The sequence below is a fragment of the Zosterops lateralis genome, assembly GCF_965231275.1.
Source record: "Zosterops lateralis genome assembly, chromosome: 6".
Taxonomy (NCBI): Eukaryota; Metazoa; Chordata; class Aves; order Passeriformes; family Zosteropidae; genus Zosterops; species Zosterops lateralis.
In genome coordinates this window covers 2245354-2268413 of record NC_139761.1, presented here as the reverse complement: position 1 = coordinate 2268413, position 23060 = coordinate 2245354, and the positions used below count along the sequence as shown (strand labels likewise).

Genomic DNA, 23060 nt, shown 5'->3' with positions numbered 1-23060 from the left:
GGATGCTCCCGGAGCCGGCTGCCTCTTCTTGGGATGAGAGGAGCCAGCCCGTTCCCTCCTGCAGGACAAGGCCAAGCCTGCCCAGCTGCCAGGTCCCTGCTGGGCCGCCAGGTCCCTGCTCAGCCTCTGGCCAGAGATGGGGAAGCAAATCAGGAAGGAAGATCCTGGCTTTCGGCTCTCCGGCCTCCGCGCTGTCCTGTGTGTGTGCGCTTCGCTCTTTAGCTCTCTTTGGCTGATGAAGTACCTAGGTAGCCTGAGCTGTTCTCCTGTGTCTGCTTTTAGGTTTGATTTTCCTGATTTGAGTTGGGGTTTTTTTCTGGGGGGAGGGGGCCAGTTCTGTCTCGCTTTCCCCTCCCGTGGGGCCAGCCGGAGGGACCCCACCACGGGAACGCTTCCGCCCACGCCAGCCTGGTTACTTTGCAGGATTATTTCTTTCCCCTGTGGCCTTTCTTGCAGAGCACCCTTGGTCATGTGTAGAGGTGGGTCCTGGATTACCAGTCAGTCTCCATGTCCTTACCAAAACACCCCGCTCTGTCCCGTGTCCCCCTGGGGCGTCTCTGCGGGCAGGGGGTGGCCGTCCTGTCCCCAGGTGCTCCAGGTGCTGGCAGGCCCTTGGTCATGGGCTGAATGCCCACGGGGGGCTCTCCAGGGCCCCCCAACCCTTGGTGCCAGCACATGAGCCACAGCCATAGACCGGAGAGCCCTCGCCCGGCTCTTTGGAGATTAGTGTTTATTTTTTTATAGTTGCCATATAAAGCCTAGCCTTAAATTCAACTGATAGTGTCCTTCCAATCACCGGAGAATTCATTCTGCAGTCAGGGTCTGACAAGAGAGCCCCGGGGGTGGGGATGGGATGGGGAGGAAGGAGAGCTGGCCACAGCCCTGCCACGCACTCAGGAATCCGCGCCTGCTGCCGGCAGCAGTTCCCGTTGGCCTCCATCCCCTGCTTGACTTTCTGGTAATTCAGAGGCGGGAGAGGAACGGTGCCAGCCCTGTCACTGAGCTGAGAGCACCTGCATGGCCGTGTCCCCTCGCTTCGCTTCATGGTCCCCGTGGAGCTGGGACAAGCAGCAGGATTGTTCCCAACTCCGGCCGGGATGCGACAGGAGCACCGGCCCAGCAGAAAGACAAGTGTAAATAGCCCATTCCCTCCCGGCGTGCCCTCCTCCTCTAGGACAGTCCCGTTCATTCCCTCGTTGCTCTTAGCATTAAGTTTTCCTAATTTATTGGATGGGTGCTATCTCGTTGACTCCCACCGAGGAGTTCCTCCCAGCTGCCGGAGAGCCGTGTTGCGGGACAACGCCCTGGGCAGCTCCTTGGTGGATTCCTGAGGAGCCTCCAGTGGCTGGTTCACCCGGGGCTCCTCTCTCTCAGCCGTCATCCCCCGTTCTTTAGGGTGTTCATGGTGCTTCTTAGAGTCCCAGTGATTGTACGACGTCGTCCCCCCGTTGCGCGATGGTAGCTGCACTCAGCCGCTGTACTGACCACAAGTGTCATGTTTGCCGTTCTAATAAAGGACTTTTACCAGAGACCTTCCACAGCATCTCTGTGCTTCACTTCCCACCTCATCCCCTCCTAGTGCACATCCCTCGCTGTCCTTGTCCTGAGACAGCAGCAGAGAACAGACAGAGCTCAGTTAGTAGGAGGGAGGAGGCCATGGAAGGCATGTGAAGAGGGAATTCTTGGCTGTGAGGGTGGGGAGGCCCTGGCACAGGTTGCCCAGAGAAGCTGTGGCTGCCCCATCCCTGAAAGCAGAGAGGAATGACCAAGGCTGGATACAGAGCACCAGGGGGGATGAAATAGAGGCAGAATGCAAAGGGGTCAGTGGAGGGGGAGGCATTTCCAAGGGAACAGCATGGACAGATCTCCCAGGGCCGTGAGAAGGACTCAGTGCTGGGATATCAGTGCCTGCTCTGTTTTCCCAGAGTGACTCAGGAGAGGTTCTCAATGTGCAGCCTCTGAGCTCATCACGGGCTCCAGTCCAGGGCTAAAGAAGAAAATGCTAATGCATGAAGTGCATCTCAGAAGGATGCTTGTTCTTCCAGAGTGGGAATGTGCCCAGAACACCGGAGATACAGGAAACTGCATCTTCCCTGCAGCATGTAAAACCAGCCTGTAAGTCGTGTAGAGCACAGGCAACAGCCCAGGGCCAGAGCATCTGTGGCAATGGGACAAGGGGGAATGGTTTTACACTGTCAGAGGGGACATTTAGATGAGATATTGGAAAGAAATTCCTCCCTGTGAGGGTGGGCAGGCCCTGGCACAGGTTGCCCTGTAGCTGCCCCATTCCTGGAATTGTCCAAGGCCAGGCTGGTCAGGGCTTAGAGCAACCTGGGCTAGTGGAAGGTGTCCCTGCCCGTGGCTGGATGATCTTTAGGCTCCTTTCCAACCCAAATCATGCCATGATTCCGTGATTCTGTTACTCTCTGGGTGCGTGGATCTAATCTAAGCTAACCTTGACCTCTGGAACTGGGGAGCCATTACCCCATCTGTCACTCCAGATCTTTGTCCCAAGTCCCTCTCCACCTCTCTTGGAGGCCCTTTAGATCCTGGAACTGGCTCTAAGGTCTCCCTGGAGCCTTCTCTCTGCCAGGTGAACACTCCCAGCCTTGGTTCCAGAGCAGAAGGACTCCAGCTCTTGGAACATCACCATGGCCTCCTCTGGACTCACTCCTTCTGATATTGCACCCCAGGGCTCGGTGCAGCTCTCCAGGTAGGGTCTCACCTGAGCAGGGCAGAGGGGCAGAATCCCATCTCCTTGCCTTGCTGGGGATGAGCCCAGCACAGGAAAAACACAGCCTGGAAAACCCTGCAGGGCCATGGCTGGAGGAGGAGGAGGAGGAGGAGGAGGAGGAGGGCAAGGAGGAGGGGGAGGAGAAAGTCGCGTTGGAAGCTGATATCGGATATTTTTTGCCCTTGGGAGGAAGCGGAGGCAGGGCAGGGCAGGGCAGTGCGGGAGGCAGCTGGGAACAGCTCCCACGCCATTTCCAGAGGGATTCCCGGCAGGCAGAGCACAGTGAGGAGCCGGGGGGGGCGAGAAGGGAGAGGGCTGGGAAATGCTGCGGGGGAGGGCGGGCAGGGAAGGGCCGTGACACGGGCACAGGACCCAACACAGGGAGGGGACCGTGACACAGGGAGGGGACCCCAACACAGGGAGGGGACCCCAACACAGGGAGGGGACCGTGACACAGGAATGGATCGTGACACGGGCTGGGGATGCAGGGGGGACACATCAGGACACTTTCCCCGGTTTTCCCTCGGGAAAGCACCTTCCCTGTACGTGCTCCGGGAGAGGAGCCCCGCGGGCGGGGCCACGCCTGGGGCGGTCCCTGCCAGGGGCGGGCGCTGCCGGGGAAGGCGCAGGGCGGGGGTGGCTGTGCCTGCTCTGCTGTGCCCGGGGGGCTCTGGCTGTGCCCTCTGCCTCCTGCACCTCCCCTGTGCACATTTCCCCCACTGTCCTCCTTTTGCACATCCCTCTGTGACCCCTCCACTATCCCCCCCCCCACCCCCCCTTTGCAGACCCCTGCCAGTTCTTCCTGCTTTTTGCACACCCCTCTGTCCCTAGCCGGGATCCCCTTCCTTTCCTCTTGTGGCCGTCGCGGTCCCCCCTTTGCACATCCCTCTGAGACCTACTAAGGGGCGGTCCCTGGGAGCACTTTCCTGGAGTCTCCTATTTGCACTTCCCTCCATCCATCCATCCTCGGGATTCCCCCCTTTACACCCCCCTCCATCCATCCATCCATCCATCCATCCATCCATCCATCCCTCCATCCATCCATCCATCCATCCATCCATCCATCCCTCCATCCATCCATCCATCCATCCCTGGGATTCCCCCCTTTACACCCCCATCCATCCATCCATCCATCCATCCATCCATCCATCCCTGGGATTCCCCCCTTTACACCCCCATCCATCCATCCATCCATCCATCCATCCTCGGGATTCCCCCCTTTGCACCCCCCTCCATCCATCCATCCCTGGGATTCCCCCCTTTGCACCCCCCTCCATCCATCCCTGGGATTCCCCCCTTTACACCCCCCCCCCCATCCATCCCCAAGGTCCCCCCTATTTCCCCCCCGGCTGCTCCCGCCCCACTCGTGGGCGGCCCTTTGCGGGGCCCATCCCCATCCCCATCCCATCCCCATCCCGGGGCGGTGCCAGCGCGGGGCGGAGGCGGAACGAGCCCGTGTGTGTCCGTGTCCCCTCCCTCCCTCCTCCCTGCCGGTGTCCCCGCAGCCCCTCGGCGATGTCGCGGCCGCTGTCGGACCAGGAGCGGCGGAAGCAGATCAGCATCCGCGGGATCGTGGGCGCCGAGAGCGTGGCCGAGCTCAAGCGGGGCTTCAACCGGCACCTGCACTTCACCCTGGTCAAGGACCGCAATGTGGCCACACCGCGCGATTATTATTTCGCCCTGGCCCACACCGTGCGGGACCACCTGGTGGGGCGCTGGATCCGGACCCAGCAGTATTACTACGAGAAGGATCCCAAGGTGGGAGCGGTGGGATAAGGGGGGAATCACCCCCCTATAGGGCGGGGTGCTGGGAGCCCCCCACGGTGGCTCCTGCCTTTGTGCCTGGGGTGGGAACCGTGGGAACCCCCTGGGGAGGATGTGAACCCTCCCTTCCTCGCTGGGATAGAGGGATTGGCGGCGCTGGGTGTTTTTTACGGATTTAGGGCTGTTCCGGTAACTTTTCCGAGAGGAGGGACTGGACTTTACCAAGCGAGGCCACTGTCCTTTGCTTTGCAAAACAAACAGAGCGCGGGGTGCAGGGCATGGGAACGCCGCTTGTTCCCATGTGGGCGCCTTTCTACCAAAACCAACTCCAAAGCCTTGCCGGGGGAACTATTGGAAAGGCTTAAAGGCACCCGAAACCGACCGCAAAACAAGTCTTGCTTTAACACAAGTGATGCCGAGCGGGAGAAATCCGGTTTGTGCAGGAGTTGCTGGTTCGCCCCGGGCTCTGCCGGGGGGGATTAAGCCCTAATCCCCCTCCTGACACCTGGATGTCCCTGTCGGCATCAATTTCCTCCCTTCCAGCACCTCTCTGGGGCTGTGCCAGCCTCGGTTAGCTCAGCGTTCACTCCCCCGTGTTGTGCAGGGGTGAGAAAATTTTAAGAGCCTCTTGCAGCGTTTGGAGTTGGGATTCTCCCGTCCCTGCCTGGAGTCGCTGCTCCCGGCTCTGCTGGAGTCAAACCAGTAAATAAATCAATCCTGATGGATCCTGAGACGCTCTTTGTGGTCCCTCCCAACCCAAACTATTTTAGAGCTCCAGGAATTCCATCCCACCTCCAAATCCCGACCCCGCGCAGGTCCTGGGGAAACCTGTCGAGTCAGCGACTTCTCCCAGCCTAAATCCTTCCTTAAAACCTGCCGGTGCTGACGCCGGGGGGCTCGGCTTAGAAAAGGCAGGACCGGCCGCATCCTGAGCCCGCCGTGTCAGCGGGAGTGTGTCCCTTTTCTCTGCCAGGGGACACCAGAGAAAGCCCCATGTCCCCACAGCCACCCCCGGCAGCTCTCTGAGTTTTCCTGTGGCTTTGCAGCCACATGGGGAAACTGCTCCTTTTTAAAGTTTAACTTAGCGCTGCCACCGGTGTGAGTGGGGTGACCGTCCTGGAGCTGTCCCCAAGCCTGGGACGGGGCAAAGGGGCTTGTCCAAATCAAACAGCTTCTTCTCGGTTTGGGAAAAAACAGGAGAGCAGGACAGGAGCCACAACTCTGAAACTCCTGGTGCAAACCACCCCCGGCTCTGTTGAGAGCTGCGGTTTTTTCCCTGTTTGTTTTTGAGATGTCACCCAAAAGCAGCTTCTGGAGTCTCCTCCAGCCCTGGGGAAAGTGACCACGGGGTGGTTTTTCTCTTGCAGAGGATTTATTACCTCTCCCTGGAATTCTACATGGGGCGGACGCTGCAGAACACGATGATTAACCTGGGGCTGCAGAACGCCTGTGATGAGGCTGTTTACCAGGTGAGCATCCCACCAGGGGTCAGGGCTGCACTGGGAGGGATCCAAGTTTTCCAGCTCCTGGGAATGTTGATGTTTTGCCACATTGGCTGCAGGTTGCTCCCTGAGCCACAGGGGATGATTTAGGGAATAAAAGCTGCTCCAGAAAGGCTTGGAGCTGCCCAGCCTGTGTGCTGTATTCTGGGGAATGCAGCAGGATCCTGGAAGGAATCTGGTGTTTCTCTGGATGAGGCTGTTCATGATCAGTGGCAGGGAGGAATAAAACCTTGGATTAAGCCCAGCTGGGTGCTGGTACCAAGTGGCACTGGGGTTATCAAAGGGTTTTGGGTGGCTCCTTTTGTCCCCACCTTGTCACCTCTTGTGTTCAACGTCATCAGATGTGGCCAGGGTGGTTGCACAAGAGCAGGAACAGCTTTTGTGCAAGCGTTTAAAGGAGAGGAACTTATTTTTTGGGGGGGAGGTTAAATTTTTTATCCCCACTTGCTGTGATCAGGGAACACCAGGGCAGGGCAATGGACCAAAGGTCTCCACCTGAGCTCCACAAGGAGTTTTGCATAGGCAAAATCACTTCCTCCTACAGCACCCTGGGCTGGAAAATTTATATTTCCCTGGAAAAAGGGTGTAGTTGCTCCTCACCCTAAAGGGTGATGCCTGCAGTTGGGAGGAAGGGCACCTGGGTGCCTGTTCCAGGGAATGCAGGTGCTGAGGGAGCAGGAACACAGAACTTTGATCCTGTCTCAAGGGATTGGGGTGCTGGGGGAGTAGGAAGATTGCACCCAGCTGCCTTCCCCCAGGGAATAGGGGGTGCTGGGGGTGCAGGAATATTCCACCTGGGATAAGGAGTGCTGGGGGTGCAGGAATATTCTACCTGGGATAGGGGGTGCTGGGAGTGCAGGAATATTCTACCTGGGATAGGGGGTGCTGGGAGTGCAGGAACCTGGTGCCTGCCCCTGCAGGACTGGAGAGAGGCAGCAGGCCTGGGAATAAGCTCTCAGAGCCCTTGGAAGTGTCTGGAACCCCAAGGGCAGCACCCTGGTTATAGTTTCGTCCCCCCCCCCATCCCCAGATCTTGCCCACAGTGAGGTCAAGGGTGTGAATGTTCCTTGTAAAGTCTGGTAGGGTGACTTTAAACATGGGAGATGGCCCCTGCCATGGCACAGAGACACAGCTGAGGAGGAGAGAAGCTGCTTTGGGTTCAAATCACACCTGCAGAGATGGGTCTCATGGAATTGGGTGCCTTTCCAGCCCTCCTGGAGCTCCACCTGCAAGGGAGGGTGTGCCAACAATGGCTCCCCTCTGTGGGGCTGGGCACCCTGACAGTCTCCAGCCCCTCTCCTTTTTCTCATCTGTAGCTCGGGCTGGACATGGAAGAGCTGGAGGAGATCGAGGAGGATGCTGGGCTGGGCAATGGGGGTCTGGGCAGGCTGGCAGGTGAGTGAGCCCCCCAGGTGTGAGCACATCCCTGAGGGCTTTACATCCACTATGGGAAGTACCTAACCCTGGGGAGGGGTTATTGCTCCAGCCTTTCCAGCACGGAGCAAGGTGCTGGCTGGCTCCTGTCCCTGTGGAGCTTGTGGCTGTCCCAGGGAGAAGGATCCATCTCCCAGGGCTCCAGGGAGATGAAACTCACTGCTCTCCTGTCTCCTGGGCAGCCTGCTTCCTGGACTCCATGGCCACGCTGGGACTGGCAGCCTACGGCTACGGCATCCGCTACGAGTACGGCATCTTCAACCAGAAGATCCGGGATGGGTGGCAGGTATGGATGGAGATGTGTGACCCTCACTGTCCCCTGGCACAGCTGGAACCCCACCTTCACTTCCTCCCCCTTTGATGGGGGTCTACAGACACTTCCCCTCAGCTTGGAGGCTGCTGCTGCTGTGATATTTAACATTTAGCAGATATTTCCGTGAACAAATTTAACTCCTTAAACCAGTGCAAGCTCACAGCATCCATCTCTTGTCCCTGTCCTCAGCATGCCCTGCTCAGGGCCACCCCAAAGCTGTTCCATGGCTGCCTGGAGTGGGTGAGGATGGAGCAGTTGTGTCCCTGCTCCATGAGGAAGAGGCTGGTTTGGAAATACAGCATTAGCAGAGCACTAAGAGAAACCTTGTGTTTGTCCCCATCCCTGTAGAAGGCACAGACACCCCAGAGTTCAGGGTGGTGCCTCGCCAAAACCCAGGATTACGACAGTCACACTCAGAGCATCCTCCCCTTTGCCACGAGAGCCTTTCCCAGCCCATCCTGCAGGTGGGGAGGTGCCCAGGGCTGGGTGGCCCTGTGTCAGTGCTGTGGGTCCCTGTGTCAGTGCTGTGGGTCCCTGTGGCAGGTGGAGGAAGCCGATGACTGGCTCCGGCACGGCAATCCCTGGGAGAAGGCCCGGCCTGAGTACATGCTGCCCGTGCACTTCTACGGCCGGGTGGAGCACTCTGCCTCTGGGGCCAAGTGGGTCGACACCCAGGTAAGGGCTGGGGACAGGAATGTCCTTTCCCATGGCTTGTGTTGTCGTTTAGGGGCTCTTCCTGGCTGGCTGCACCCCAGGGATGAGTCCTGCAGGATCTCTGATGGGAAGGTTGGGCTGGGATGGAAAAGGCAGTGGGAGGAGATGGACACAGGGGTGAGGACAGATTTGGCTGCTCTACATCTGCAGCCAAGTTCTCTGTCCTTGGAAGTGTCTAAGGCCAGGTTGGATGGAGCTTAGAGGAATCTGGGATAGTGGGAAGTGTCCCTGCCCATGGTAAGGAGTTGGAACGAGATGGACTTTAAGGTCCCTCCCAACCCAAACCATTCTGGGTTTCTACAAAATACCAAAAGCAGCTCCAGCAGGTCTGTTTGCTACATGCAGTCCTAAATTAAGCTGCTCCTGACCTTTACCTCTCCATGCCCTGAGCACTTTTGGCAAACACCAGCCAGCAGGCAGAGCCAGAGAGGTGTCCCCATGCAGGGATCAAGGACGTCCCCACCCATCCAACCCCGTGCAGGGACACTACCCTGAGCTCAGGGGTGTGTGGGATGGGAGAGCTCCAGGGGGAGCATGGGGGGATCCCAGCCCAATTCCAGCTGCCCTGGGGATGTCACAGGTGGTGCTGGCCCTGCCCTACGACACGCCCGTGCCGGGGTACATGAACAACACCGTCAACACCATGCGCCTGTGGTCGGCCCGCGCCCCCAACGACTTCAACCTGCGCGACTGTAAGTGGGAGCTTGGCGGGCTGGGGAGAGCCCCGGGGGTCCCACGCCCACCTCATCCCTCTGCTCCTCCCCAGTCAACGTCGGGGACTACATCCAGGCCGTGCTGGACAGGAACCTGGCAGAGAACATCTCCCGGGTGCTCTACCCCAACGACAACGTGAGTCGCGATGTTTTAGGGAGTCCTTGGTTTAGGGGTGGATAAAGAGTGCCCAGATGGAGGGGGAAGGGGAGCAGCCCCTCACTCCAGGACACTGCAGAGATGTTTTCAGTTGTGTTTCAAGCTGCCTGCAGTGCTGCCTCTCACCAGGATGAGTCTGTTCCCCTGAGCTTTGCCTGGAGCGAGGGGTGGATGAGCAGGCCCTGCTGCAGAATCGTTCTTTGAGTCTCAGAATATAATGTGAGGGCAAACTGCTGAACGCTGCTGGTGTTACCCTTTGCAACCCTGGGACCAGAGGTCGTGCCTCAAATTGCCCTTTGCACCCCAGCCCTCTTGCTCTGGGAGTTCTTGCCAAGCTGGCACAGAGGTGTGGGACACACAACCCTTCCCTAGCCACAAACCAAGCTGTGGAGCAGGAGAAAAAAAAAAAAAAACAACAGGGAAGCTCTCCTTGCTCTGCAGCCTGTTTGAGGCAGGTCCTGATGGTGTTTTTCCCATTTAATCCTCCTCCAGCCTTCCCAGCTGGTGAGGAGAGCTGAGGGCACGGCAGCTCCAGCAGTGAGGTTATCTCCTGCAGCTTTTCCTTTGCAGACCAGCAGGTTGATGTTTTTTGCTGCATGAATAGTGGTTAAATCCTTGTCTTGGAAATAGCTCCCATGACTTCCCTTCCCATTGTCCTAGTACCTTTCCTTGCAGCCAAAAAGTTCAAACCACGGAAAACAGGTTTTGACAATGCTCAGCTGGGATTTAACCCGTTTGTATCAGCACATCACAAATCCTTGTGCTGGAATCTGGGAAGCAAAAAACGCTTGGGATTGCAACTGATGCTGGGGGAAGCACAGAGGGGTCACACCCTGGAAAAACCTTCGTCTGGGAAGTGCAGTGAATCCTGTGGGAATCCTGCAGTTCCCTGCTCCTCTGCCCGCAGTTCTTTGAAGGAAAGGAGCTGAGGCTGAAGCAGGAATACTTCGTTGTGGCTGCCACCCTCCAGGACATCATCCGCCGCTTCAAAGCCTCCAAATTCGGGAGCACAGACAGCGTCCGGACCGTGTTTGATTCCTTCCCAGACCAGGTACAACCAGGCCTGCTCTGACCTCTGCCTTGGCGCTTGTTTCAACACCTCCCAGATGATTCAGGTGTTTGTGGGCCCTCCATGGGGTTCCCAGTGTCCCCTCTGTGTCCCCACATGCCACCCTGCTGTCCCAGGTTGCCATCCAGCTGAACGATACACACCCTGCCATGGCCATCCCTGAGCTGATGAGGATTTTCGTGGACATCGAGAAGCTGCCCTGGGATAAGGTAGGGACACCCCACCTGGTCTCCTCCATTTACACCCACCTGCCCATGGTGGAGGAGCCAATTTTGTGGCTGCTGGGAATGACGTGGAGCAGTCAGGCTGGGTTTAACTGGTGTGGACTGGGAGGAGCTGGCTGGGTCGTGCTGCTGTGGGGGACCGTGGGTGGGTTCTGGCACTTTGAGGTGTGACTGAGCACTGGCTCTTCCCTGCCAGGCCTGGGACATCACCAAAAAGACCTTTGCCTACACCAACCACACGGTGCTTCCCGAGGCCTTGGAGCGCTGGCCTGTGGACCTGGTGGAGAAGCTGCTCCCCAGACACCTGCAGATCATCTATGAGATCAACCAGAGACACCTGGATGTGAGTGCCTGGCAGCCTGCTCCAGAGAGGGGATATTCTGTCAGGATGAGGGGCATGCACAAACTGATGGTGTTGGATGTGTGGCTGGGGGATTCCAGCTGCTATTTTGGGAAGTTGATGTGTAGGGAAGCCCTCTCCCACCAGCACATTGCCATGACTGTTGAGAGGCTTCACCTGTTGCTTCAGGGACTTGAAAGCTGGCATTTCTTTGCTTCCTAAATGCTGAATTCATCCTGGGAAAGATGATGTTGGGAGTGCAGAGGAGATGGTGGTTTACCTCCTGGTCTGGCAGCATGAAGTTTTTTCCAAAATGGACAAATGTGTGTCCCCAAACCCCTCTGTGTGGCAGCTTGAGGGGGTCATTCTATCCACAGACATCTATGCTGGGAAAGGGCACCCTTTGGAGGGAGTTTGCACCACAACAAAGTAGAAGCCACCGCTCTGCTGGTGTCAAATGCACTGGGGACATTGCCATGTCCCCCTCCTTGTGAGCCATGGGGTGGGACATCCCTCAGTGCCACCACCTCTCACCACCTCTGTGGCTCCACCGGCAGCACATCGCGTCCCTGTTCCCCGACGACGTGGAGCGGCTGCGGAGGATGTCCCTGATCGAGGAGGGGGACACCAAGAGGATCAACATGGCCCATCTCTGCATCGTGGGCTCCCACGCCGTCAACGGCGTGGCCAAGATCCACTCCGAGATCGTCAAGACTCAAGTGTGAGCGAGGGCAGGGAGGTGGTGGCGGGTCACCCTCTCCTGGGAAGGGGTGGTGGTGGTGGTGCAAGGTGGGCAAGGCTGGAGCTGTGCCATCCTCACCCTCGTCTCGCAGATTTGAGGACTTTGCGGAGCTGGAGCCGGAGAAGTTCCAGAACAAGACCAACGGGATCACCCCGCGGCGCTGGCTGCTGCTCTGCAACCCGGGGCTGGCGGAGCTCATCGCGGAGGTACCGGGGTGGGGAGAGCACAGTGCAGCCACTGCCCCTGCCCTGCGGAGCCCAGGGCACCAGGAGAACCTCAACTGTTTAAATCTTCTGTGTGGTTGAGGAGCTGAGGGTCAAGAGAGGGGATTCTGCCCCTCTGCCCCGCTCAGGTGAGACCTCACCTGCAGAGCTGCCTTCAGCCCTGGGGTCTCCAGCATCAGGAGGATGTGGAGCTGCTGGAGAGAGTCCAGAGGAGATGCTCCAAGGAGATGGAGTCCTTCTGCTCTGGAGCCAAGCTAGGACTGTTCAGCCTGGAGAAGGCTCCAGGGAGACCTCAGAGCCCCTTCCAGTGCCTAAAGAAGCTCCAGGAGAGCTGGAGAGGGACTGGGGATAAGGGATAGAGGGACAGGAGAAGGAGGAATGGATGCAAACTGCCAGAGGACAGGGTTAGATGGGATATTGGGAAGAAATTCTTCCCTGTGAGGGTGGAGAGGCTCTGGCACAGGGTGCCCAGAGAAGCTGTGGCTGCTTCATCCCTTGAAGTGTTCCAGGCCAGGTTGGATGGGCTTTGGGGCAATCAGGTCTAGTGGAAGGTGTCTCAGCCCATAGCAGGGGGTTGGAACTGGTGATGTTCAAGATCTCTTCCATCCTAAACCGTCCAACCATCAGCACATGCTCTTGCTCCTGTTGCAGAAAATCGGGGAAGATTACGTGCGGGACCTGAGCCAGCTGACCAAGCTGCACGAGTTTGTGGACGACGATCTCTTCATCCGGGAGGTGGCCAAAGTGAAGCAGGTGAGGGGCGTGGGCAGGGGGATGCAGGCAGGAGGAGCAGAGAGCAGGGGCTGATGTTGTTGGGGGCTGACGTGGTCCCTGCCCTGGCCCAGGAGAACAAGGTGAAGTTTGCCCTGTACCTGGAGAAGGAGTACAAGGTGAAGATCAACCCTTCCTCCATGTTCGACGTGCACGTGAAGAGGATCCACGAGTACAAGAGGCAGCTGATGAACTGCCTGCACATCATCACCATGTACAACCGTAAGCCACGGTGCCCAGAGGGGACAGGGTGCCCCAGGGCTGCACCAGCACCCCTGTGCCCCCCATCCCACAGTAACACTGCTGTTTTCTCCAGGAATCAGGAGGGATCCTGCAAAGCTGTTTGTGCCGAGGACAGTGATCATTGGAGGCAAGGTAAGTTGGGTCAGGACTTCCAGAGATTTTGGAGGAAGTGTCCTGGGGGATGTGGGTGCAGATGTTTCACAGAGCCACATCTACAACTCCTTGATAGGTGGCAGGGGTCAGTCTCTTCTCCCAGGGAATAAGGAACATGACAGAGGAAATGGCCTCAAACGTGCCATGGGATGTTCAGAAGGGATATTAAGAAAAATTTCTTCATCAAAATGATGGTCAGGCATTGGAACAGCTGCCCAGGGCAGTGGTGGAGTCCTCATCCCTGGAGGAACTTAAAAGCTGTGTGGATGTGGCACTTGGGGACATGGGTCAGTGGTGACCTTGACAGTGCAGGGGGAATGGTTGGATTTGATGATTTTAGAGGGCTTTTCCAACTTAAACAATTCCATGATTCCATGGTGTTAAGTTCATGAAGTTGTCCAAGAAACACTGGAGTAGCACTTGTGCTTCAACCCAAGCAAGTTTGGGCAGGGCTTGGACAACCATCTGCTGTCTGTGGCCATGGAAGCCCCAAAAAATTTGTGATGTAACACTTGTTGGATTAGGTGATGGGAGCAGGGATGAACAGGTTGTTCCCTGGACACCTGGGAGCTGGATGTGCTTCACCTGCCCCCGTCACCAGCCCTCCTGTCTCACCTGTGGCTTTTCCCCCAGGCTGCCCCAGGATACCACATGGCTAAAATGATCATCAAGCTCATTAACGCCGTGGCTCAGGTGGTGAACAACGACCCCATAGTGGGCAGCAAGCTGAAGGTCATCTTCCTGGAGAACTACAGGGTGTCCCTGGCAGAGAAAGGTACCCTGGGCAGGACACACTGTGGGAGGGGATGTCCCTCCATCCCATGGCTCCCACCATGATCCTTCAGCAGGAAACAAAACCAAAGCTGGCCAGCACAAGCCTCTCATGTTCATGTGTTTTTTTGGCAGTGATCCCTGCGACCGACCTGTCGGAGCAGATCTCCACGGCGGGCACCGAGGCCTCGGGGACGGGCAACATGAAGTTCATGCTGAACGGGGCCCTGACCATCGGCACCATGGACGGAGCCAACGTGGAGATGGCCGAGGAGGCTGGAGAGGAAAACCTGTTCATCTTCGGCATGAGGGTGGAGGATGTCACGGAGCTGGACAAGAAAGGGTGAGGGCTGGAGGTGCCACAGGGCTGCCACCTCAGGTAGCTGGGGCAGCACCATTTTACAGCCTCCTTCCCTCCAGGTACAATGCCCAGCTCTACTATGACCGGCTCCCCGAGCTGAAACAGGCTGTTGACCAGATTAAAAGTGGCTTCTTCTCCCCAAAAGAGCCCAACCTCTTCAGCGACGTGGTCAACATGCTCTTCCACCACGACAGGTGAGGTGCCAGGGTTCCATCCAGGCCCTGGGCTGGGTCTCTCCCGTGGCCACATCAGGGGCTGGGACCACATTGTACAAGGATGATGCTCCTCAGGCACAGACTATCCATGGATGGCTGTTGTCGCCTTAATGCCTTTGAGTGTGCAGCCCTTCCAGATGATTTGAGGCATCTCAAGGGCTTTCCTGGCCAGAGCACTGGTCAACCATGGGCATTGGGATCAGAGAAAGGCTTTCCCTGCCTTTCCCCTCACGGGGCATCCAGGGTTTGGGGAGGGGAAATTTGACTGAAGGCTGTGTTGGAGGCACCTATCAGAGACAGGATTAGATCGGTATCTTGAGCCGTTTTTAGGGGTTTTGGGACGCCTCTGTGTGTGTGGGGTTGGGGTCAGGCCTGGCTTTCTGCTGAGGCAGTGCCCAGGCCCCTCAGCTTGGCAGAGCTGTCAGTCACGGCACCTTTGTGCTAAGCGAGCCTCTTATTGGCCGATCTGCCAATCAATCACACGGGGACAGTACAGGCCAGCCTTTGATTGGTCGAGCAACCAGAAGCCCCGCTTATGGGCGGGCCCATGAAGGGCTACGGGTATAAAAGGCGGGCTGAGGGCTTTATGGCCGTTGTCCTGCCCTGACATCTTCCTTGGAGTTTTTACCTCAGCCATGCTGGAACCCAGGAGTTGGTACATTTATGGTTTTTCTGTACCTTTTCCATCTTTCCCTCTCTTCTCCTCTTAATCCTTTCACGGAGCTTTATGAGTAATGTAACACCTTAAGGTTTTAGAGGTTTCCCTGTTAAATGGGCTAAGCAAATGCTAAATAAGCTCTAAGTAAATGCTTAATACTAAATTAATGCTAAGTAATGCTACAATAAGTGGTTTTACATTGACTTCAATGTTGTATTTACTCTTTTGCCAAAGTTCCCTTAATTTCCTCTATTTCTGCAAGTAAACTTCTGTGTGATTTTCACCTCTTGAGAATATCTGGTGGGCATTTCTCCTTTGCACCAACACAGAGTAAAGGAACCTTAAATTGAACCCTTGGATTTAAGGCTCTGGGGTGTAACAATAGATCAGGAAGCTTTAATTCCTATTTCTCCTGCTCTTAACTCCTCCTTTCTTCGCTGCTACAGGTTTAAAGTCTTTGCAGACTACGAGGCCTATGTGAAGTGCCAGGAGAAGGTCAGCGAGCTGTACCTGGTGAGTGCCAGCCCGGGGACAGGGCAGGGAACTGGAAACAACATCCCATCCTGGAGAAGGGATGTGCTCAGAGACAGGACCCTGTGCTGTCCAGGACCCCAGGGATTGGGGCCAACCCCACACCTACCCCTTCCTTCTCCTTGCAGAACTCCAAGGCCTGGACCAAGATGGTGATCAAGAACATCGCGGCGGCCGGCAAGTTCTCCAGCGACCGCACCATCAAAGAGTACGCCCGGGACATCTGGCACGTGGAGCCTTCAGACCTGAAGATCCCCCCTCCCAACGAACCCCGGGACGCGGGGCAGGACAAGACCCCCAACGGCACCGCGGCGTAGGGGCCGGAGCCGGGGGGGACGCGAGCACTGTGCGCTGTAAAATTCTCTGCTGTCTGAGTCTCTGTGTCTCTGCTGCTGCTGCTGCTGCTGCTGCTGCTGGCTTTCCCTAGGGGTGGGCAGAGAGGGGGAGGATGGGGTTTTTATAAACGTGAGTGTCTCCTGTGGAAAGCGAAACCACCACGTCGCCCCGTTGCTTGCCTTAGGTGCTAAAAATAATAAAAGTGCCATCGGAGTCCGAACAGGGGGCTGTTTGCTGATGCCTGGAGTTAGGGCTGGGCTTGCTTTCACCAATGCTCACCGCAGGAGGAGGGGTGAAGGGTGGGCAGCACAGCTGGAAACAACTGGCTGAACCTTCAGAGGTGCTGCTGAAGCAGGATGGGGTTGCCAGGCCTATGTACCCCACCAGTGTCCCATGGGATGCTCCCAGTCGTGGCTCTGGTGGCCCAAACCACATCACTCGAGTAACCTGCAGCATCCTGGAGGCAGAGGGTGACTTAAAAATTTCTTAGTAGTTTTTTTTTTATTACTTACAGCAGTAAGTTCAGTGCCATGGGGGGAGTTCCTGGAGTGGATTTGAGGGAGCATGGGATCAGTGCAGGCAGCAACTGGCATCACTTCATGTTTAAGAAGTCTCTGCAACAAGATGTAATAAATCTTACACTGTGTCACTGACCCTCCTGTGCTGCGTCAGAGCCTGATTTGTGATCCCTGCACGCGGGGCTGAGCTGGGCTTGGAGCATCTCTGCACCCAGGGCAAAGAGGAGCTGGTGTCCCCAGAGCCACCTCCCCAAGCCACCCAGGCTGAGCACAGGCTCAGGGCACTGGGGAGCAACTGAAATTTAGAAAGTGATGCCAGCAAACACCGTGGGAAGGGGAAGGAGCAGGGGGCAGGCAGCTCTGAGCTTGCAGCAGGAGAGGAGGAGGCACCAGTGGAGGGGAGCCCAAAGCTCATCCTATGCCCTCCCCATTTCTGTGGAGCAGCACTTACTTCACCAGGGCAGGCAGCTCCGGGTTGAAGGAGATGTAGTCGTGGCCCAAGCCCAGCTTTTTGGGAAAGGTAACAAACTTCACCTTGGATTTGTCCTTGTAGGCTTCCCGTGCTGTCTCATAGAGCTGCCAGGGGTGGGAGCACGGTCACTGCATGAGCAGGGGACCCCAAACCCCTCCTGGTGCGTGGCCATCCCCTCTCTGGCCACTTCAGCCCTCCAATGGCAGGCTCAAAGCCCAGCTGGCAGGTGCTCACCTGGCGTCCCAGCTTTGGAGGGAGGACTCCATCATCTTCTGCGTGCAGGATGAGGAGGGGGCAGCTCAGCACCTTCACGCTGCAGGCAGCAAGCACAGCCCTGAGGACTCTCCCCAAACCCCCAGGAGCCTCCCCAACCCCTGTAAAAATTCCCACAGCACCCTGACCCCTTCCCAGCCCTGCCCCTCATGCCCACCTGGGTGATGCTCGTGTTGCTTGCCCTGACATGGCAGCACCCTAATCACCTTAATCCCCAATTATAGACTCAGCAGGTTTCAAAAGCACCCATAAATCAAACAGATTTTGGGCAGGCTCTGTGTGCTACAAGGAACAGGAGTGCCGAAAAAAGGATGGTGGCTTTTGGACTTTGCTCAATAATCAAACTGATACTTGACATTATGCAAACAAAAAGCCACTTTTGAAGTATGAGTAAGCTGGGTAAACACAGGAGTGCAGGAATTTCAATGACTGACACCTCTCCATGGCCAGCTGGTCCTGGCATCATTCCCACAGCCCCTGGGGGTCTGCTGTGCCCCTTCCCACCAGGAACTCACTTCTCATCACTGGGGAAGAACATTCCTGCCCGAGCCATGGAGTCCAGGATGAGGTACTCAAAACCCGGGAACTGCCGGTAGATCTGGCAGGGAGAGAGTTTGTGAGTGCTAAGCCACGGCTTGGATTCAACTACGATGAGGGAGACCCAGGAAGCTGGGGGACCCCTCAGGCAGAGCCTGTCACCAACTGGGGACCCCAGAGGCCGAGCCCCCTCCTGTCACTGCTGAGGGACCCCACAGGCAGAGCCCCCAGACTCACCAGGGTGATGTGGATGTTGGCGCCTGCGTCTCGGATGTTGGTGTAGGGAGACTCCAGGACCACAGCACCAACCTGGACCCCTGAGGGCAGAGTGGGCATGGCTTTGAGGGGCTGTCCCCACTGCCAGGCTGCTGCCACACTCCCCTCCCAGGCAGCAGTGGGGCCAAGATGTCCCCATCCCAGTAGGGAGGACAGGGAGGGCTCCTCATCTCTTCTGCAGCCCCAAAATCAGGGCAGGGTAGTGCAGAGCCTCAGGGTGACACTGCATGGGGAAAACTCATCCATGCTGGCCCCTACCTCGCTCCTCCTGCAGTTTCCTTGCTGCATTGGTGGCAATCCTGTGATAGAAGAGGTGACAGTGAGGAAGAGCAGCAAAGAGGGGGAGACACAGCTCCCTCAGATTCCCCTTTGTTGGCTGCATTTGGCTTTGCAGGGGCCTCTACCAAGGAGCTGCTCCAAGTCCTTGGTCCATCCCCAGGTGGCACCAGTGTCACAGGGCACAGAGGGCGCTCTGCTGTGCCCTCATCCCACCCCCTGCACCTACCCTGTCCCCAAGGAATGTCCCCAGAAGAGGATGGTGCTGTTCCCACTCCGCGCTTTTGCCCAGTCATAGAGTGCCAGGACATCTGTGGTGAAGCCATTCTCTGAGGGGTGTCCAGTGGAGTCCCCATAACCTGTGGGGGACACAACTCGGTGTCACAACCCTGCTGGGGACAGGCCCCAAGAGAGGGATCACCCAGCAAGAGGCAGGAGGACAACTTTACCTCTGTAGTCGAGAGCCAGGATGTGGAAGTCAGCAGCCCCCATCGTCTGTCAGAGCAGCACTGAGTTATATCCTGGTGGGGGATGCACCCCAGGACCCCCAGCATGGCCTGTTCCCTCTGCACAGGGTCTCTTTGGGGTCCCCAGGCCAGCAGGAGCCTCACTCCCAGCAGGTCCCAGTGTCCCCACCAAGGCGATCACTTACCTTCAAGAACTGGACACGGTGACTCGCAGCCCTGATGGGGAAAATGGGGTTAGAGCTTGGGGAGACCCCAAAGGACCCTCCCCTCCAGCACCAGTGCAAGTGAGGAACCAGGGTGACCTTATCCCAGGAGGGAAGAGCTGGATGCTGTGGCGTGGGTGAATTTTGACTTTTCCCTTTATTTTATAAGGATTTTCCTTGACTGCTGGAGTCAGTGACCACCACAGCAGCCCCAGCCCTGCAGCACTGCTGGCTGCTGCATCGAGTTTGCTGCTTCTCACCTGAGAGCAGCCACCCTGCCCTGGTCCTGGCCCTGCAGCAGCAGCTCAGGAGCTCACCTGGTGCCCCCATTGCCGTGCAGGTAAATGATCACAGGGTGATCATCAGCAAGAGCCTCCTCGTACCAACGCTGGTCCTTGCCCTTCGCCTCGGCCCCTCTGCTGCTGGGCACCGTGTGCCTGTGGGGACAGCAGGGTCACCCCGGGGGGCTCCACCAGGACCCTGCTGTCCCCCATGGTGAAGCACTGATTTAGAAGAATTAAAGACTTTAGTTAAAATAAATATCGCTGAGGTAAGGGAGCTAAACTTCCCTTTTGTTAACAGAAGCCAGACTGAAGGAACTGATAAATCATGGAAGTGTCAAACTAGGCTTTTGCATCCTGAATAATCAATAGACCCCATGAATACAATACAATCATAAATCAAACAGTCCTGGAAAACAGGATTCAGCTGTCAAAGGTTAAAAAGTCAAAGAGAGGAAGACCCATCTTACTTCATCATTTTAGGACCCCACCCCATAAAAAAGACCACCGACCCATTTCAAAGAACAAACCACACACGTTTGATGGCTTTTTGGGCTAATTACCATACAAAGCGGGGAATGGGATGTACCAGAGTTATGAATATGCATTTGTGTTTTGGGTATTCAATACTCCTGGACATAAAAGACCCTGTGATCATCTGTAAATTGTGTGTGTGTATTTGGGAGCTATCCCGCACGCTGCCCAGCGTCGTAATAAACATATATTTTCTAACTTTAAACTGTTAGAGAGTCTTTGTCTGTCATAGTTGGATATTAGTATTAGATCAATATCCATAGTTTTTTTAATAATTCAGTATAATGCTGAGGACGTGCTGCTCACCAGATCCCAACCGTGACGCCCGGCTCGGTGGTCAGGTACAGGTTGATGGTGTTGTTCACCAGCAGCTCCGGCTGCCGAAAGTCCGCGAAGAAAGGGAAGGCCACTGATGGAGAAATCACAGCCATCACCCAGAATCATCCTAGCTAATCACTTTTATACAATTCTCTCTAAATCAGTGAGTTGTTTGAAATTATCAAGGGCCACGCTGAGGCAGGCGAGCTCAGCCACCTCCTCCCAGCCTAATTTCCAGCCCTGCTGATGATGCTGAGCGTGCCCAGGCGTGTTGGGACTCCCAGCAGTAAACAGGGTCTGCAAGCACCACGTTATTACAGCTTGCAAAACACCGGGAGAGATCCCTCCGTGCCTCCTCTGCAAGCCCAAGAGTGGGATAAGCACTGTCCTGGTGCCACCCTGGCACGGTCCCACCCATGTTTTGGGGGGTTCTGCAGCAGGCAGAGGAATCCCTGTGAGGGCTCTCCTAGTTGGCACAGCCCCGGGATACTCACGGAAGTTCAGGTAGACAAATTTGGTGAGCAGGCTGGGGAAGAGGCGGATGAGGAAGGGCACGGACACGTAGGCGAGGAGCGGGGCCAGGAGGAGGGTGCGCAGCAGCCACGGGAGCCAGGAGTGCTGGGCCCTGCAAGGGAAGCACTTGTCAGCACATCCCCTCCCAGCCCAAGGTGTAGTGGTGTGGTTTTGGTTTTATCAGTTTTATGTATGTATTTGTTCCTTGTATTAAGTTCATTTTTATAAGTTGTAATGGTTTGCCCCATGTCACCCGTGTTCCACCCTTATTGGTTTTACCCCAACCCCAGTTATGTGTCAGTCAGAAGTTATCCAGCCCCTGGGCCTTGTCTGTCACTTTGGGGTCTCTCCCAAAAGTCTGGAAAGTTCCAGTGAGGACCCCAAGTGATGGGACAAGACTTCAGCTGTCTCCCCACCCGAGTTATTGATTTGTTATAATGTATGTCATTTATTTGGAGAGCCAGACCCTCTTGGTCCCTGATTTGTCCCCAGTTAAACCCATCCCTGAGTTCCTCCCCCCAATAAAAGGTGTTACTTTGGGGGGGTTTCCTGCTTTTTTTCCCCCCCGCTGCTTCTGCTGAGGGGTGTCTGCTGGGGCAGATCCCCTGAAGAATAAAGCCAGCAGTTAACCCAGAACAGCCTCCTCTTTTTCCTGCTGTTGTTGCTTCACTCCTTGGGGCAAACAAGAACTCACAGGGGTGGGTGAGGTTCATCCTGGTACCAAACCCTTCACTGTCGAGGTGTCAGGGCTGGCCCAGGCAGAGACAAGACACCTCTACACCAAGGGATTTGGGGTCCAGCAGAGCAGGCTCCACATTCCCAATCCCAGCTTTTTCCTACAAGGCCCTGAGGCTGATCCCAATCTCTTTGGGAGTGGGAACTGGATCCTCACACCGCTGTTGTGGCTTGGTTTTTTGGAGTCAAGGTGTCAGAGCAGGCTCATGGTGACACAGAATCCCTGATTTGGTCCCCACGCCCTCCCACGGAGAGCCTGGAGGCAGGAAGGGCAGGGAACAAACGTGCCAGGGCCTGGAGCTGCAAGTCAAACCTGCAATCAGGAGACACCGATACTCTGTGACAACACCCCAGTCCTGGCTGGAGAGGAACAGACACAAACGTGGCCCCGAGCCTGGCATTAAGAGCTCCTGAAATACTCCAGGGATAAGGAGGAAGGTGGGGAAAGGGATGTCCCAGTGCCACCAGCATCCCCTCCAACAGTGCCCTGCTCTGAAGGGCTGGGGGCCACATCCAGCAGCCAGACACAGCTCCAGCCTCCAGGGGGGAAAGGAAAGCCAAGAGCTGCAGCTTTCCCAGCATCAACACCCCTCGTGGGCTCACAGTGATGGGGAAACCAGCCCGGGCATGGGGGATTGAGGGCAGAGGTTTGTGATGGGAGCCAGGCACAGCTCAGTCCCTGCCAGAACATGAGCAGGGTCGGGATCCCTCCTGGTGCATTCCCTGCCTTGGGAATGCCGCAAGAGCCTAAGGAAGGACTGATTGCACAAGGGGTGCCAGGGTGTGATGGGATCAATCCCCAGGGATGGGCACCTTCCCTGGGATGGCAGGAGCTGTGCTGGCAGCTCCCAAAATCCCAGTTATCCCCTCCAGGCCAGGGGCAGCGATGGAATGCTGGAGAGGCTGCAGGGAATTCCCTGCCCTGGGAATGCCGCAAGACCCTAAGGAAGAAGGATTGATTGCACAAGGGGTGCCAGGGTGTGATGGGATCAATCCCCAGGGAACAGGCATTTTTCCTGGGCCAGTGTAGGATGGCAGGAGCTGTGCTGGCAGCTCCCAAAATCCCAGTTATCCCCTCCAGGCCAGGGGCAGCGATGGAATGCTGGAGAGGCTGCAGGGAACTGCCAGTGCTGCTCTCAGGATGCTCAAGTGCCGCTCAGCCCTTGCACAACACCTGCAGCAGGTGGGCAGGGCCTGACCAGGGGGACAGACACACCCAGGGGACCCACAACAGCTGGCATGGGATGGCCAAAGGGGACAGCGGGGTGACAAGGCACAGCATGGCATCGGGGTGGGACACAGGGACAGGACAGGAGCGTGGTCACGGCAGGGTGACACGGGGACACGGTCACTGCACGGGGTCACGGTGGTGGCAGGTGACACGGGGACACGGCCGCACCATGGGCTGGTGCCACTGACAGGGTGGCAGCGGGGACACACAGGGGGTCACGGCCCCCGCAGAGCGACCAGGCCACGGCCTTGGGGACACAGGAGAGCGGGGTGACAACCCCAGCAGGGCACGGCACGGGGGACAGGACAGGGGACATGGGTGGGGACGGGAACACGCTGCTCGGGGATGTCCCCACGGGTACTCACCGCCCCTGCCGGCCTGGGCTGGCCTCGCCCTCCGCCCGGCCAATGTCGCCGCCGCTGTCGCCGCTGTCACCGTCCCGGCCGCGACGCCGCAT

At 57.0% G+C, this 23060-nt stretch overlaps 2 protein-coding genes across 2 annotated transcripts; one reads left to right on the top strand and one right to left on the bottom strand.

The window, feature by feature from the left end:
- The first annotated feature begins 4239 nt into the window (after window positions 1–4239).
- On the top strand, window positions 4240–16622 carry PYGL (glycogen phosphorylase L). The gene is made up of 20 exons (XM_083864260.1): window positions 4240–4492; window positions 5866–5967; window positions 7317–7395; window positions 7617–7720; window positions 8291–8422; window positions 9042–9153; window positions 9228–9310; window positions 10239–10382; window positions 10517–10609; window positions 10821–10967; window positions 11522–11685; window positions 11798–11912; window positions 12582–12683; window positions 12776–12923; window positions 13018–13076; window positions 13731–13872; window positions 14004–14211; window positions 14289–14423; window positions 15549–15615; window positions 15762–16622. Exons 1-20 carry the CDS (start codon window positions 4250–4252, stop codon window positions 15948–15950), a joined length of 2568 nt encoding a protein of 855 aa, XP_083720386.1. The 5' UTR covers window positions 4240–4249; the 3' UTR covers window positions 15951–16622.
- ABHD12B (abhydrolase domain containing 12B) lies at window positions 16472–23060 on the bottom strand (the record flags this gene model as incomplete). The annotated part of the gene is made up of 13 exons (XM_083864264.1): window positions 16472–16583; window positions 16939–17063; window positions 17194–17272; window positions 17748–17830; window positions 18007–18086; window positions 18304–18344; window positions 18551–18680; window positions 18771–18816; window positions 18974–19004; window positions 19309–19428; window positions 20113–20215; window positions 20619–20749; window positions 22969–23060. 13 exons carry the CDS (start codon window positions 23058–23060, stop codon window positions 16562–16564), a joined length of 1083 nt encoding a protein of 360 aa, XP_083720390.1. The 3' UTR covers window positions 16472–16561.